Source organism: Larimichthys crocea, chromosome XII, assembly GCF_000972845.2.
Source record: "Larimichthys crocea isolate SSNF chromosome XII, L_crocea_2.0, whole genome shotgun sequence".
Classification (NCBI taxonomy): domain Eukaryota; kingdom Metazoa; phylum Chordata; class Actinopteri; family Sciaenidae; genus Larimichthys; species Larimichthys crocea.
This window is the reverse complement of record NC_040022.1, coordinates 18364121-18379216: the sequence shown is the minus strand read 5'-3', so window position 1 is coordinate 18379216 and position 15096 is coordinate 18364121. Positions and strand designations below refer to the sequence as shown.

Here is a 15096-nt window from a genome sequence, read left to right as displayed (position 1 = left end):
CCAGACTGTAGCAGATTTTTCACCCTGTTTAACTGGCATTAACATTAACTACAGTTGTGAAGTGCAATCTAAAACTTGACTTTTCTAGCCTTCTTTGATGGTGATGATGGCAAGTCCAGAGAGACGCTCCTGTGACATACAGTAGTGGACCTCAAGTTTAATAAGCTTCAGCTTGGAAAAACTCCTCTCTGCTTCAGCTACTGACACTGGAAGGGTCATGGCATCAGTGGAAGTCCATGATGAAGACTCCACATCATCAACCACTATACCTTTGCCAACACCGTCGGTTTGCCCGTCAATCAACCACGTGAGGTCACGTAGATGACTGAACAGATTTATTTATTTATTTTTATTTTTTTCATTTTTTACATTAACCCAATTGATTACAAGTAGGTATATGGGTCTATGTTAATTCTAGAAATGAAATACAATTTATATTGAAGCAGTTTATGTGTATGACTCTCAGCAGTAAGTTGACGTGACAATGAGGGCACCCACTCCACTAACTTGACGTGGAAATGAGCGGTATAGAAAACTGGCGAGTTTTTTTTTTTTTTCAGGGCACCCTCACATAGATTGCGCCCTGGCGGTCGCCCACATTGCCCATAGCAAAAACCGGCCCTAGATGGAAGTATACTAAGGTGTTTGACTTAATGATAGAAACACACATTTTGTTGGATACTGTTTGTATCTGCTTTACTTCTGCAAACACAAGACGACCAGACCACAACTAAGATTTTTGTTTGTTCTATAAGGGTCTTACCAATAAATGTCCATTCCTGAGACTGTCAGTTCTTTGTAGGGGAAACCACAGTACCACTATGTATGTGATAGCACAAATACAAAAACAACCTTTAAGCATTTGAACCTGTGGGATTTAACTCGTTGAGAGAACATAAAAATAGATCAAACACATTCTAAAAATATTACTACTGAAGGAAGTGTTTAAGAAGTAAATGTATACAGGATGGTAGGACATGAGAGGTGCACCAGAGTGTCTCAGCATCAGCAGGAGAGGTATGAACCAAACTGGACAAAGGTATTTTCTGCAATGTCATGGATGTCTTAACATCTGGCTAATATTCCCAAGGTGCTGAGCTGCATTGGAAAGGGAAGGTGCAGCAGCCATAAGTCAAGAGGCACAAGGAAAGAAGTCAGAGCCCAGAAGCATGATTTATGATTTGTTGCCTTTATAAACTTGCATAGCATCTAGGTTGTAAAAGACACATTGTGGTACAAGGGTGAGGGCTGAGGCCAGCAGAGAAGAGGTGTGGAGCCAAATTATTGTGATTTCCACTGGAATACTGTTCTTTAAATAACACCTCCAGAACCCTTGGATATTGATCCAACTCCATATGTTTATAGGAACATAGCAACATGCTTCAAAACTAGAAATTGTAGTAAATTATGTCTGTACGTCAATCTGTACAGATGTAGATCTGGCATTGTGAAATCATTTAGTGGAAAAAAAGAAACACACCCCACTTAGTGTATTCTACAGCTGTCTGGCACGGTTCGCTTTACAAAGCTTTGATCAAAATCTTACTTCAGTGCATTGAAAAAAAAGATAAATCATCAAATGTTCAATAATTACACAACTGTAAATGTTGAAAAAAGAAGAAAACTAAAAGACAGGGTAAAAAACTGAAATAATAATAGTTTTTGCATTTGAACCAGATCATCAACAGGCTGTCTTTATCTTTATCTGTAAGAAAAACATTGGTATCACTGGCATATAAAATGAAGAGTGCTTCCTTTGATATGAAATCAAAATCACTGACGTATATAAGAAATAAACAAGGTCCTAGTATGGAGCCCTGTAGAAAACCACACCATATGTGGCTGTATGATGAGTTCCATTTAAGATACAGACATATTGCTTCCTGTTAAGCAGGTAGCTTTTATGTTCAGTCTGCCATATTCCATACCAGAAACTCCATGTGCTTTAAGCACATTCGATAATATATTATGATCTACAATGTCAAAAGCTTTTAGAAAATACATAAAACTATTAATTTCAGTTAACTGTATATGTCATGTTATGTCCTGTGAACATGTTCCAACATGATCTGTCTCAAACCCATTACTCACCAAAGACCCACATTGACCCTTGAACAGCCCCTCAAATCATTTTTTGATGACATAAAACTGTCTCTCAGTCTGCTGGTTCTCGCCTGGAGGCTCCTCATTCTCCTCCCGGAAGGCAGGAGGCTGAAGAGGCATTGGGTGGGATGCCCGGGCTGCTCCAGGGTCCCAGCTTTCTTATTTAATTTGAGGTTTATCAGTCGATTCATAGGGGTTCTAGGAGCTGTTGCATACAGCAGCTTCCAGCGTCAGGCAACCTATTCAGCACAATCTGATACAGATTCCCTGAGAACAGTCCATCCAAATTGAAAATAGCCACCTGAAATAGTGTGGACATTTGATCAAGGTGGTTCTCTGTGGAGGCTGACGTGACAAAGAGAGGAAATAAACAGCATTGTTGTTGCTAAGTGTGTAATAAGATCATTGGTCTCGGGAGAGTGTGGTCTGGTTTCTACTTTTCTGAATTGACCTCTAAGGAAAGAGGTAGCACAAAGATAATTATGATTAGCATTGTTTATTTAGTGTGTTCATAAACAGTAAACAATTCTTCCAATACTTCCAACCTTAGTGTGGAGCCAGGTGAAGACCAGACGACTGTTTGCGAGGCGAAAGATTTCTCCACCACAGGAAAATCACATTCCTGTAAGGTTTCTTCTTTTTCATTTTTCCAGTATGGCATGCTCAAGAATGGTCGAAATTATAAGTTCTTGACTGAAGGCTGTGTTTGTATTTCATTTCTTTAGGGCAGGGTAAGTTTTATATTGGTTTCACATGTGCTAATTCAGTGTATGAATTGCTGAGTTTTATTCCAAATGTTCCCTTTTAAGTTTCACCTTAAGGAGCTTCAACGTTACAGAACCACACTTATTCAACTCCAGCATCCTCTGTGTCTTCTTGTTTCCACATTTCATTGAATCTTCATGACACGATATACTCCAAGTCAGCAAATAGATTGTTTTGTGTCAGATTTTCCTGTAAATTTAAAGACATTTTGTGTAACTTTAGAAGCGAGTTCTTGACTCATATTTAAAGCCACTTTTTGTAGCAAAGTAAATTTTCAACTCCGGCACCCCCTAATGGCAGTATAACACCATTAGTAAATAATAATAAAAATATATATAATATAATAAGAATAAATTTAAAAAGCAAACAGTTATTGTACTGTACTGTTGCTTAGTTCAATACTCACATTTCTTTTACCTCTTTCCTGGTCTCCACCAGCTCCTGAAGGAAATATCTGGCTTTTTAGCTGCTAAATACTCCACTGTGTTCACCAGCTAGCCACTTTCTTAGTGTTTTTAGTGTTGAGCAGATAGTGAACAGTATATTAGTCTTAGCGTTTTCACTGAAAACAGCTGCCTGCTGTCTGAAAACGACATAGATAAGATACAAATTTAGAAGTTCCGGGCCATGAAACCAAAACAAAGAGCTAAAAGACACTAAAATACTCTGTGGAGCTGTGGGGAAATCACGACCCACCCATTTGACCCATTGTGACCCATATATAAAAACATTAACTAGTGAAGCTTGATTGATTTTTAACTATGCTTTTCCACACAACATTAGTCATGAGTCAAAAGGTCCAGGGAGATCTGAGCAGTTTTTGTCTTATGAATGCTCTGCAAGTAAATTCTCTCTCTGTTGGTGTTATTTCAGAAACACAGATCAAACCTTATGACCCCTGCACGCCGCTGTGGACGCCTGATGGAAAGCTGCTCCTCTAACATTCCGTGTTGCGACCCCTGCGCCTCCTGCCGCTGTCGACTCTTCAACACCATCTGTCATTGCTGGAGGATGCTGTGCTTAAAGAAGACGTAGATGAAGTCGACACAGACCAGCACCTGGACATATACAGTGATAAGACATATTTACACACACATACATTGTCTCCTGGCTGGCGGGTTTTCTGCTTATCCAACACAGGTGCAGTTCAGAGAATATTATTACTCTTCAGCATAAAGCAGAACAATTTGGAAAACCAATAAACAGACTGAGGTTAAAGGAGAATGTTCTTTCCATTGTCTGTGGCTTTAACACTTCAGTTTTGGGAGGATGTGCCTGTGTTGTTTTAATTTGTTGTCAGTCTTCTGAGACATGAATAAGAAAATACTCACAGATATGTTTACACAATATCCGAATGCCGAACATGCAGTATATAGGTGTAACAAAGGATGCGTAACATGTGTTTTTTCATGTATGTAGACAATCACATGTAAACTGTGCCGTGCCTTGGACACCTGGGAACCCATAATTACTAGATTTAGACCAGAATGTACATTTTTCTTTTATACTCCCTTCCCTACAGACTACAAAGAAAACCATATGTTTCATAAGTTAAAAAAAATGATCCTGTGTTTAATCATGGCTTGAGGCACAGATATACTGTATTTGGGTTCCATCACCAATTATATGGGTGGATTATGAATGAAAGTTGGTTTATATTTTTACTATTGAATAAATACATTGTAAGCCTATAGTCCTTGTGTTTTTGTTCTTCTTCTTATCTTTGTTTGTTCTGGAAGGATAGAACTAGGTCACTTATTTGTGGATACATGGGAAGAAGCAATATTTCATTTAGTAGAGATGAGATACGGGAATCAAACAAAGCACAAGAATAATTTTGCAAATGTTCGCTGGCAGCTATTTTTTGAATAAACAGAATCTTAACCTACTCAGTATTCTTCCAGGGATAATTAATCATATGCGTAGGGGGGTAAGTGTGTGTTACCAAGTGTGGGTGTGCATTGACACATATTGATGTTAGTCAGTGTGAGTTTTGCGACTCTTAAATCTGTCAGACACCGTCTACTCCTCCATGATTGAAATTGAAGAGAAGGAAGTCTGGTTGCAAAAATAGACATACATAAGGAAATGTTACAGTAGCTGATATTTCTTATGTTTAATATGTCCTCAAAAGCTCAAAGGAGTTGCGAAGACAGTGAAGAGTAATATGTTAATCAATAATTAACATATTAATGAACCCATCCATGATAGAACAACCCATATGAGCTCAAAGAGCTGAATGTGTAAACATGTACTGTGTCAGATTAAGTGCTCAAATCAAGCACAGTCATGCATGTAGGGAGGAAGACATGAGGACAGCTTGATGACTATTTGTCACAGACATTTGTCTTCAAGGAACATTATAAATGGCACAAATGTTATCTGCTTCCTACATAAACCACTGCATCAGCCTTCTTCTGTATGATTTGGCACAGATTTGTTTTTCGCAAATGCAAAAAAAATGTATAAACTGACGCTGATTGTACATTTTCTCATGCTTGATGTTGAGCCAAGAGCGTTGTGTTCTTTGATTTACTTACACAGACATACCTCTTTTTTCTCTTCCATTCCCCTTTTTAGTTACAGAGTAGAGCACACAAAAATATGACATATATAACTTAGCAATTTATCAGCAAGGACAGCTATGGAATTTTTTTGCCGTCAAAGAGGAAGGAAAAAAGCAGCATGAATGTTAGTCAGACAGGGAATAATGCAGAAGTTACTGTACAAGAAACAAAGAGAGACACATTTGCACAAAGAAACATCACTTGGACTAACTTGGACTTGTTGAGAGCACCCTTGGCACCATGGCAGAGCTCAGTTTTAATGTTGATCACGGATATCTGGAGGGTCTGGTTCGAGGAATGAAGGCTGGTATTCTGACTCACACTGACTATCACAATCTGGCACAGTGCGACACACTTGAGGGTAAGAATATTGTATCCCACTGTCAGTTTCGCTAATGCATCATACCTGCAGCTACACTCTTTCTTTGAATTTGTGTGCATGCGTGTGTGTATGGAGAGTGCCGGTAGTTTCTTCATATGGACTCCATTTTTCAAGGAGATAAACTAAATCTCTTTCCAAGAATAATACATTCCTTTCAGGGAGAGACAGAAACTCTGTGAGACCAATGGGGTCTTAGGTCTGAGTATAGTATATATTTTCAGAAATGTTTATACTCCGATTCACGTCACACTAATTTGTAAACTCAGTTCTCAAAACAGACACCAAAAGTACAAATTATTCTTCATATGTGCTTGTGTATATAACCTGTACAGGTTGTACATGTACTGTATGTCTGCGCTGTTTATGTAATAGTTCATTGTTAGCAGCTATAATGTGTTAAAGAGGCTGATTATATACTGCACTAAGGTTCACTTCTTCTTCTCCACCAGGAGACAGAATGTAGCTGTGTAAAAAAATTAAAATTTTAGATTAGAGATGCCTGTGATGTACTGGACACAAGTTAAGTACAACAAAACCTTTAGGCAATGTTTTTCCTCTCCGCAGACATGAAGCTGCACCTGCAGAGTACAAGTTATGGTAAGCTGCTGTCCTCCTCTGAAGGGGACCTGACTGTGTCACTGGTCGACAGCAAGCTGAGGGAGAGTCTGCTGACTGAATTCAGCTGCCTTCGCTCCAACGCCCTGCCTCCACTGTCTGCCTTCCTTGATTATATAACGTACGCTATGACACATTTCCAAAATGATAAGTAACACAAAGATCACAGGATGAACGAATAAGCACATCACATATTTAGTTACTGCTGAATCCACCCATTGAACATCTGTTCCTGCTTATCTCCAAAAGAAAACTGCAGTTTCTAAATATAGGCATATAAGTAGAGAAGTATAACGTAATATAATAAGAGTGATGTGATAAAAAAATGTCATGCAGACAAATAAAAGCACATCTCTGTTCTCTGTGTTGCCATAGCTACAGCTACATGATCGACAATGTGGTGATGCTGATCACTGGAGCCCTGAAACAGAGAGATGTGGCAGAGCTCCTCCCGCGTTGCCACCCACTGGGAGCTTTTGACCAAATGGCAGCGGTGGGCATCGCTCGCACACCGACTGAGCTCTACTCAGCCATCCTAGTGGATACACCATTAGGTAGATTCATCAGATAATCTGTGTTTAATCCTCAAAATTGATTTGATTAACCATATGTGTTTTCATTTTTGGCATCCATATTTACTGTATCTTTATTGTCCATATTCAAGTTCTGCTAGATAAAAAATAAAATAAAATAAAAAATCAGACTAATGCCCGCTGTGTGATTGTGTCACAGCTCAGTTTTTCCAGGATGCTGTGTCTGAGTCCAACCTGGATGAGATGGAAGCTGAGATCCTCAGGAACAAACTGTATAAGGTGACTACCATTATTTACAATGATGTCTGTGTCAGACTGTGTTCATGTAGGTTTAAAGCAACACTGCACAGAAATTGGTATTTTTTTTTGGTAGTTTGCAATACCACTTTGTTAAATATGGACAGTTGTACATGTGCATTTGCTATGATTACATTACTTATGATGACAAACTTGCATGTTGTGCTTTACTAGCAGCCAAACATCAAGCAAATGCAACAACACAAGACATAGCAGCCAGCTAATATTATTTACCAGTCCAACAGCAAGAATCCCAGCTCTGCGTCTGTATTTCATCCTTTTATTTCACTAAGCTCTCACCAACAACTAAAAGTCACAGCCAGATTCAGTCTCTTTGCTATTAGATATAGCCAACAGCTGCTAAACCCAGCTCCAGTTCTGGCACGACACTGGCTCAGCTCCCTGTCTGAATTCCCCCATGCCTCAGGCCGAAAAACCTCCTCTTCTCATTGGTCCAAAATGCCCATGGTGCAAACACTTAACCCCCGGTGCTCTAAGCTCACAGTCCGGGCAGCCTGGCTAACAACATACAGCAGTTATATTTCACAGCCGTTTACTTTACTGTCCATTAGTAAACTTTGTGAATCACACAGAGAGTTGAGGCGGAGCAGGAAGAGGAGATTAGAGAAAAATCAAGAAAACAGTTTCTCCATAAAATATGATCCAGTTTTACCATAAAGCCTTACATTCTCATGGGAAATCATATCTGCAGTACAAAGTTACATAGCAGAAAAACAAGCATATGGACCACAGCTGGAATTTAATGCATGTTACACCATCAGGCTGATACTTGTGATTTTTTTCTATTAAAGGCATATTTAGAGTCTTTCCACTCTTTCTGCAAGAGCATTGGTGGTGCCACAAAAGACATAATGTGTCCTGTCCTGGAGGTAGTGTGACAATTTCTTCTTCATGGGTTCGATTTGTTGAATTTTTACATAGGCCTACTATGCAAGACTTTTTTTAGGAACATGCTTTGTCTGTCTGTGTGTGGTGTAGTTTGAGGCAGACAGGAGGGCCTTCATCATCACGGTGAACTCCTTCGGGACAGATCTCAGCGGTGCAGATAGAAGTGAGTTGTATCCATCTTGTGGCAAACTCTACCCTGAAGGGCTGCGACTGCTGGCCAAGGCAGAGGACCACGAGCAGGTCAAAGATGTGGCCAATTGCTATCCAGTGAGTCTGATCTCTTCTCTAATGAGAGCTGATGTTTTGGTAATGAAGTATACTTGAGTCAGATACATGGATACAACTTTAACCTAAACCTCTCTGCAGGAGTATAAACTCATTTTTGATGACCCTGAGCCAGGATCAGATTTTAAGACTCTGGAAGACAGATTCTTTGAACGAGAGGTAATATGACTTTAATGTTCTTTGGCAGGACTGTAGTGACCTGTAAATGGATACAGCATTCATTATTTCTGTTGAACCTTTCGTAATGTAAATGTATGTAATGTATATTTGGACTAAGCAACACAATCACAATTTAATCACAATTTAATGCTTTTCAAGTGTGAAAGTTCAACATTTATTTTTAAAGGTACTTAGTTTCAAATATTTTTACTGACTAGATGAAAAGTAAACATCGAGAATATCTGCAGAGCTGGAGCAAACATTGCATACATGTAAATATATATTCTCTGACATTTCTGTATGTAACTCTATCTCCCTGTCTCTACCTTCAACTCTCATGCTGAATTTCTTCACAGGTGAAGCTGAACACACTTGCTTTCTTGCAGCAGTTCCACTTCGGAGTATTTTACTCGTACATCAAACTGAAAGAGCAGGAAAGTCGCAACATCGTCTGGATCGCCGAGTGTGTCACACAGAGACAGAAGTCCAAGATAAACAACTACATTCCCATCTTCCCAGGAACAAGTTAACAGAGCAATAAAGAGCAACACACATATATATTTAACATACAGTTGTAAGACAGCATACAATGAGGTAATAAATTCACTTTATTAAAAGGATTTGTCGATAACTTTATATGTCTTTAGGTTTGGTTTTTAAGGATTAGTTACTGTGGTTGCATTAAAGTCAAATGTTTTCAGTGTTTGTACTACAGACCACAGAAAATACAGAAATGAGGCTTCTGCTTCTTGTAGTTAGAAGTTCACATTCACATTGCTGCACAATGTCTAATGGTACATTACAGGAGGTATAATGTGTAATTATACAATTGAGTACAAAATGTATTACAAAATAAAAGTATATAAGTAATGTAGCACAAACAGTGGTATAAAAGTGTAAATTTAGTTTTAGCAGCTAACAGGTCATAAAATCATCCATCTTTGCTCTTCATTAGCTTGTCCTTTCTTCATACTTTCACTGAAACAGAAAGAAAAAAATGTATTTTTTTGTATTGATCATTTTGGTAACACTTTACAATAATGGTACAAATCATATTATACTCAAATGTGACCTACATAAACAAGAGCATCACTGAGAAGAGGGTCATATTCCCCTCGAGATGAAACAAAATGAGGTGATAGAAACGCTACTACTTTTTTCCACAGAGGCCGCCAGAGTCAACACAAAGTGAAAGTTCTGCTTTAAAGCAACACTGCATGCTGATATTCCCCCAGTTTCAGGGTTCAGGGTTTCTCTCAGTTTCTTTCTTTTAAGTGCCCGTTGACCTCCGTCAACGCCACTTTCAGTGTTTCCACCTGTCATTATGTCCATAGGCAATGCTTAGCTCTGTTATATTGCCCAGTTTCCCAGCTCTGATTCTGGCACGACACCGGCTACGCTCCCTTACAGCACTCCCCTGTGCCCCCTTTTTTGAAAACCTCCTCTTCCAGGTGGTCCAAAACAGCCCAGAGCTCCCAGTTTGGGCAGTCCGGCTAACAAACTGAGCTAACATTAGCTAACAGCAGCTAACGGCAGCAGTTACTTTACTGTCCATTACGAAACTCAGTACGAAACTCAGCACAAGCAAATGATGAATTCAGTATGATTTATGTGATTAGTTCACATTTAATACATTATCAGTTAAGGAAAGTGAATTCACAGTCACTCCATAAACATTCCTTGACTGATTACGTATTACATTGTAAACAGATGGCTACATTGATAGTATTCTGTACATCCAGCCCCCTGAATCTTACACACTAGACATTTAAGTATATGCTTTGTTGTGGCACATCATGCTAGCAAAGTATCATAGATCTGACTCAGTGTAAGTTTAATGTATGCACATCTTGGTTCTATGGTCTAACTTACAGCACTGGGCAGGGACCTCCAGAGGAATGTAGTTCTGCTGGCAGAGATGAGCAAAAGCAGATGCTAATCTGCAGGGGCCTCTGGAGGAGCTCAACTCACACACCGACAAGAACTGACCAGGATCCACCTGAAGACATAAAAATTATGATTAACATGAAGCTCACTGTTCTTTTTTTATTATTATTATTTCTCTGACAAATATCAATTCCTGTGTTCAGTTTCCTCCACATCACATTTTATGGTGTAGTTCAACATTTTGATTTTCACCACCTTAAATGAGATTTAAATACACATAAATATTGACACTGATTCTAGTTTATGGTTTAGTTTAGTTTAGCTTAGTTTCTCTTCTAAGTAAAGTTCATAAGTGTATACTTATATAGTCACGTTGTAACCATGTTTAACATTTTCTTATCCACCTTATAAATGTATTTTCTTGGCCGTGAAGCCCATGAAAGGTTTGGAGAGCTCAATACAGTCTGATGGGCAATTTTCCCAACATATATTTTCACAGTGTCCTATATCCACATACAATAAACAGATGAAGCTCATGAAGAAAATGTGTTTTTCTACTCACCACCCTGAAACAGGAACTCAGCGGAGAGTCTGGAGATGAGAACAGAAAGTCACAGCTCACAGGGCTCATGGCAGCTTTAGGAAAGTGCTGTGTCAGACCTGGTGGTTTAATACACTCTGGTTTCATCTAAAGACACAAAACATAAAACTGCAGTTGAGAATATTTTAATGTCAACAAAGCTCCAACATTTAGGATTTGCTTCTCACTTGTCCCACCTGCCAACTGTAGAAGAAACTGTCCAGGTTTTCAGCTTGAGATCCATCATGCACAGGAAAATCGTTCCCTGCTTCATAGTCGTTGGTCCCTAACAGACCAGTGGACGTGCCTGTGCAGATAAAAACAGGTTAAATTATTCGGACAACCACTAATCTGTTCATCCCAAGTCATACTAAATGTTTAGTTTTCCTACCGTGCAACCATCCATCAAGGGTGAAGCTGCACACCTCAAGCAGCAGATTACATGACACTGACGCTCCATTCTGACTGGACACCTGCACAATGTTTGACCCACTTTTCACAGACACTCCATTGTTGCTGTAAAATGTGTGTGTTGCAGCATTGTTGCAGTTGGCCTTCACCTATGAGACAAACATTTTCTTTCTAAGTTTCTTGGAGACAAAGAAGCTGCAGTGTTTATTTTGTTATAACGCTCCACTCGCTTAATTCATGTTTTTGGTGTTAACTGAGATGAATTCTGTCACCAGCATTGACACAAACCTGCCCATTGTGCTGAATATTGACGGTGCTGTTATTCATTTCTACTAGAAGGAAGTTATGTGAGTCTGAAGTGAGCAGCAGCATGAACGAAGGGTCAGATCTGATGTCTTGGGCAAGGAGCAGTGGACAGGAGCTCGGGAGCTCATACAGGTGACCGTCAAATGTCACTACAAACTGATCTGCCACCAACAGAGCTTCGTCTTATGGAGAGAGATAGAATGAGAAAGACATCATTAAAAAATTGATTAAATCCTCCATTACAATTATATTACTGAAACACTTGAAGCTAGTCTTACGTCTAAATGGACTATCCATGATCTTCCTTTTGAGGCGGTATAGTTCAGCTATTGGTCTGAAGGAGGCAAGGGTTTGCAGGGGCCTCAGGACCCATTCCTCCAGAAGGATTTCCACCAGTCCGGCCTTGACCACCTTGGACGAGGGTAGCGGTGGCAGCAGCACTGATATAATCACTGAACACTCACTGGAGAGGCCAAAAACACAAATTATCAAATTATCTCACTGGAATCATTTGCTTACATCTGACAGATCATCCATGCATCCATTTCGTGTAACTATTTATCCTGATCAGGGTCATGGGGACCTGGAGCCTATCCCAGCTAGCTTTGGTTGAGAGGCAGGGTACACCCTGGACAGGTCACCAGTTCATCACAGGGCTGATACACGGAGACAAACAACCATTCACCCTCAGATTCTCACCTACGGGCAGTTTAGAGTCACCAATTAACTTGTTAAGTACATATCTTTGGACTGTGGGAGGAAGCCAGAGTTCCCCGGAGAGAAGCCACACAAACACGGGGAGAGAACATGCAAATGCCACACGGAAAGGTTGAAGGACGGTTATGTGTAACATAGACATAAAAAAAACATTCATGTCTTACCTGGATATCTTTTGTTCTTATTTGGCTGGGACATAGTGAAGAATTTGTCCCTGCTCTGACCCCTTTATATAATTTCATTAAAAGAAAGGCACGTAGTGTTTTTCGTCATGCAGGTCTCAGACATTGCATTACCTGGGGGAGAATTTGTAGACAGAAGCTAGTCGTTTCCTGACTCCAGACAGAGCCATTGCCAATCTGGTTTCCACCCACTGGTAGGTATGCTGTCCTGCCTAACTGACATAAAACATCCACCATTAATACACATTAATGAGCACATCTACATGCATATTATTTTGAGTCTGAATTCTGAAAGTCTGGACACTAATATCTCTGTATGCATGATTGTAACATCAGTGAAGGTCAGACTTTGACTTTTATCTTAGCATAGTTACATTTTTACAAAAGAAAGATGAGAGATGGTCAGGTCAAGTTTTTGAAACCAGAATATTTACATGCATACTCCAAAAACCCAATCATGAATGGGTGATTAGCATGCATGTAAACACACTTATTGACACACTAAATATGTTTTAAATTAGTCAACTTATATTACGTATTGCAACACAAAACTACAAAAGGCTTTCTCACCGCATCCAGGGCAATGCTGAGCGTAGCGACACCGGCCTGAGCCAGCGGCCTCAGCTGAGGGTTCCCCAACAGAGAAGGTATGACTTCCACCAGCCCGCCAGTCCATAAGGAAACAGTTTCCCTCCACAATGCCTCCGGCCTCTGACCCTTCACATCCTGGTACACGCCTGCCAGAGTGGCCAGGGGCCCTGAGGATGGGGCACAGCACAGTGTCAGGCTTTTCTTTTTTTTTATACTTTATGCATTTAGATGAGTCTTTCATCAAAAGCAGCAGCAGATGAACTTTCTCACATTAAATATTAGAGAAAAAAGTGCAACACAAAAATCGTGCTTATGTGAGAAAAATGGCAGTGACATGATGGTTTTCATGCCTCAGATAATGACGGAAGGAAGAGAGGATTAGTTTATGATTTTGAGATTAGATTTCTTCCTGTGAGGAAAAACAGAAACCGTACTGTCCTGTCTCAAGAACTAAAGGTCATGTCTATATTAACCACAACCAAATTTAATGTGTCTACACAACCATGGCACGTCACTCATGTCCCTCTTGACCTGTGTGTATTTTTGTGCATTACACAAAATCTCATCTCTAGACAGCTACTTTTCTAACTTCACTTTCACTTCTCACTCTTTTGATTCGTTACATTTTCGATTGTTTCAGACTGAACTCACTCCTCAGTTCCTGTTGTCCCAGCAGAGAGGCGTGCTGCAGCAGGCTGAGAAATCGAGGGATGCTGTCGGTCACGATGCGACGCAGAGGGCCGCTCAGCCACAGAGCTAACAGACTTCTGTCTCCATGCCCCAGCAGAGCCTCAGCCTGCTGGGATACATGAAGAGGCACAGCACTCAGCTCCTGGAGCAACTCGCTGTCCCTGGACTGCAGATAATGTTGCAAAAAGAAGCAGTCACCACGTTAAAAACTGTACATTTAACCTTAAAGTTAGATTGACTTAAGTTAGACCTCTGCAGTATTTACCTGCCGTCTGAATTCGATGAGAAGATGCTGTAAAGTTTTGATCCTCTCCAACAGTTTATTCCGAATCTGGGAGCTCAAATATTGAATCCGTGCCTGTTAACACAACAACACCCAGTATTTCAAAGTGTCATACTGTATACAGTAAAGGTTGGGCTCATTTTTTTTGCTATTGGTGTTACCTCCGTTGTAGTTAGACTTTCCAGACAGCCACTTGCTCTCAACGTCAGCCTATGATTGGTTGATCCCGCAGACACACTGGCCAGAGTTTCAGGTTTGCTGCTGCCATCTCTTTTTTGCACATCTAGCATCAAACTGCGATTTTTTCCCACACATCCCACGACAGTGATGTCCTCGCTCAGACCTGGACCTGGACATAAACAGATCCTTCATAATCATGAATGTCACTTTTGCAAGGATTGTACAGCTAATTGTTTATTTACCTTTCATATAACCTGCTGTGGTCTGAAGACAACGTCCCTCTACCGTCCCATTCAGCCAGATCTTCTCTTTGTGGTCCAGCCTGGCCTCCACCTGAAGACTAGACCCCCGTGACCAAGACAAGGCACTGCCCACTACCTCCACGCTCCAGTTCCCGATCCTAGACTTTAAAATGTATGCACACACATGTTTGTACCTTTATATTTATGAGGACCCTCACAGGTGGCTTTATGGGGGGTTATGTGTTGGACAATTTTTGGGCTGGGAGAAGTACCTTGTTGAGGTCTTGTCATCACCATGAGGTTACCAGGCAACCAACAGAGACATTAGATAATAGGCAATAAATAGTCTGGCACATAATCTCCCATTGAACAGCTTGTCATTTTTACACTTCATCATATGTAAACGACATAA

General features: G+C 40.2%; 3 protein-coding genes across 3 annotated transcripts in view; 2 read left to right on the top strand and 1 right to left on the bottom strand.

The window, feature by feature from the left end:
* The window catches only part of asip2b (agouti signaling protein, nonagouti homolog (mouse) 2b), a 6317-nt gene extending 1766 nt beyond the window's left edge, over positions 1–4551 (top strand). Inside the window, exons 3-4 of the mRNA XM_019259011.2 lie at positions 2654–2727; positions 3742–4551. Of these exons, the coding sequence (XP_019114556.1) occupies positions 2654–2727; positions 3742–3903 (236 nt within the window). The 3' untranslated portion in view covers positions 3904–4551. The remainder of the gene's footprint in view (positions 1–2653; positions 2728–3741) is intronic.
* Positions 4552–5632: 1081 nt separating this feature from the next.
* LOC104920989 (V-type proton ATPase subunit d 1) lies at positions 5633–9165 on the top strand. The gene is made up of 8 exons (XM_010733406.3): positions 5633–5796; positions 6382–6553; positions 6808–6986; positions 7165–7244; positions 8075–8152; positions 8262–8438; positions 8538–8615; positions 8972–9165. Exons 1-8 carry the CDS (start codon positions 5676–5678, stop codon positions 9143–9145), a joined length of 1059 nt encoding a protein of 352 aa, XP_010731708.3. The 5' UTR covers positions 5633–5675; the 3' UTR covers positions 9146–9165.
* A 314-nt stretch (positions 9166–9479) lies between these two features.
* LOC104920988 (uncharacterized) overlaps positions 9480–15096 on the bottom strand; it is a 33913-nt gene continuing 28296 nt past the window's right edge. The window contains exons 61-73 of the mRNA XM_027284998.1: positions 14685–14847; positions 14424–14611; positions 14245–14337; positions 13941–14145; positions 13269–13456; positions 12813–12910; positions 12078–12262; positions 11782–11981; positions 11474–11642; positions 11280–11389; positions 11065–11190; positions 10488–10614; positions 9480–9593 (exon numbers count right to left, since the gene is read on the bottom strand). Of these exons, the coding sequence (XP_027140799.1) occupies positions 9583–9593; positions 10488–10614; positions 11065–11190; positions 11280–11389; positions 11474–11642; positions 11782–11981; positions 12078–12262; positions 12813–12910; positions 13269–13456; positions 13941–14145; positions 14245–14337; positions 14424–14611; positions 14685–14847 (1863 nt within the window). The 3' untranslated portion in view covers positions 9480–9582. The remainder of the gene's footprint in view (positions 9594–10487; positions 10615–11064; positions 11191–11279; positions 11390–11473; positions 11643–11781; positions 11982–12077; positions 12263–12812; positions 12911–13268; positions 13457–13940; positions 14146–14244; positions 14338–14423; positions 14612–14684; positions 14848–15096) is intronic.

What these genes read in the sequence shown, in the direction of transcription:
- LOC104920989 (XM_010733406.3), top strand. Translation starts at nt 5,676, where the DNA reads ATGGCAGAGCTCAGTTTTAATGTTGATCACGGATATCTGGAGGGTCTG. An exon ending in CCTAGTGGATACACCATTAG is followed by an intron (nt 6,987 to 7,164) that starts GTAGATTCATCA and finishes ATTGTGTCACAG; the next exon opens with CTCAGTTTTTCCAGGATGCT. An exon ending in TAATGTGTCCTGTCCTGGAG is followed by an intron (nt 8,153 to 8,261) that starts GTAGTGTGACAA and finishes TGTGTGGTGTAG; the next exon opens with TTTGAGGCAGACAGGAGGGC.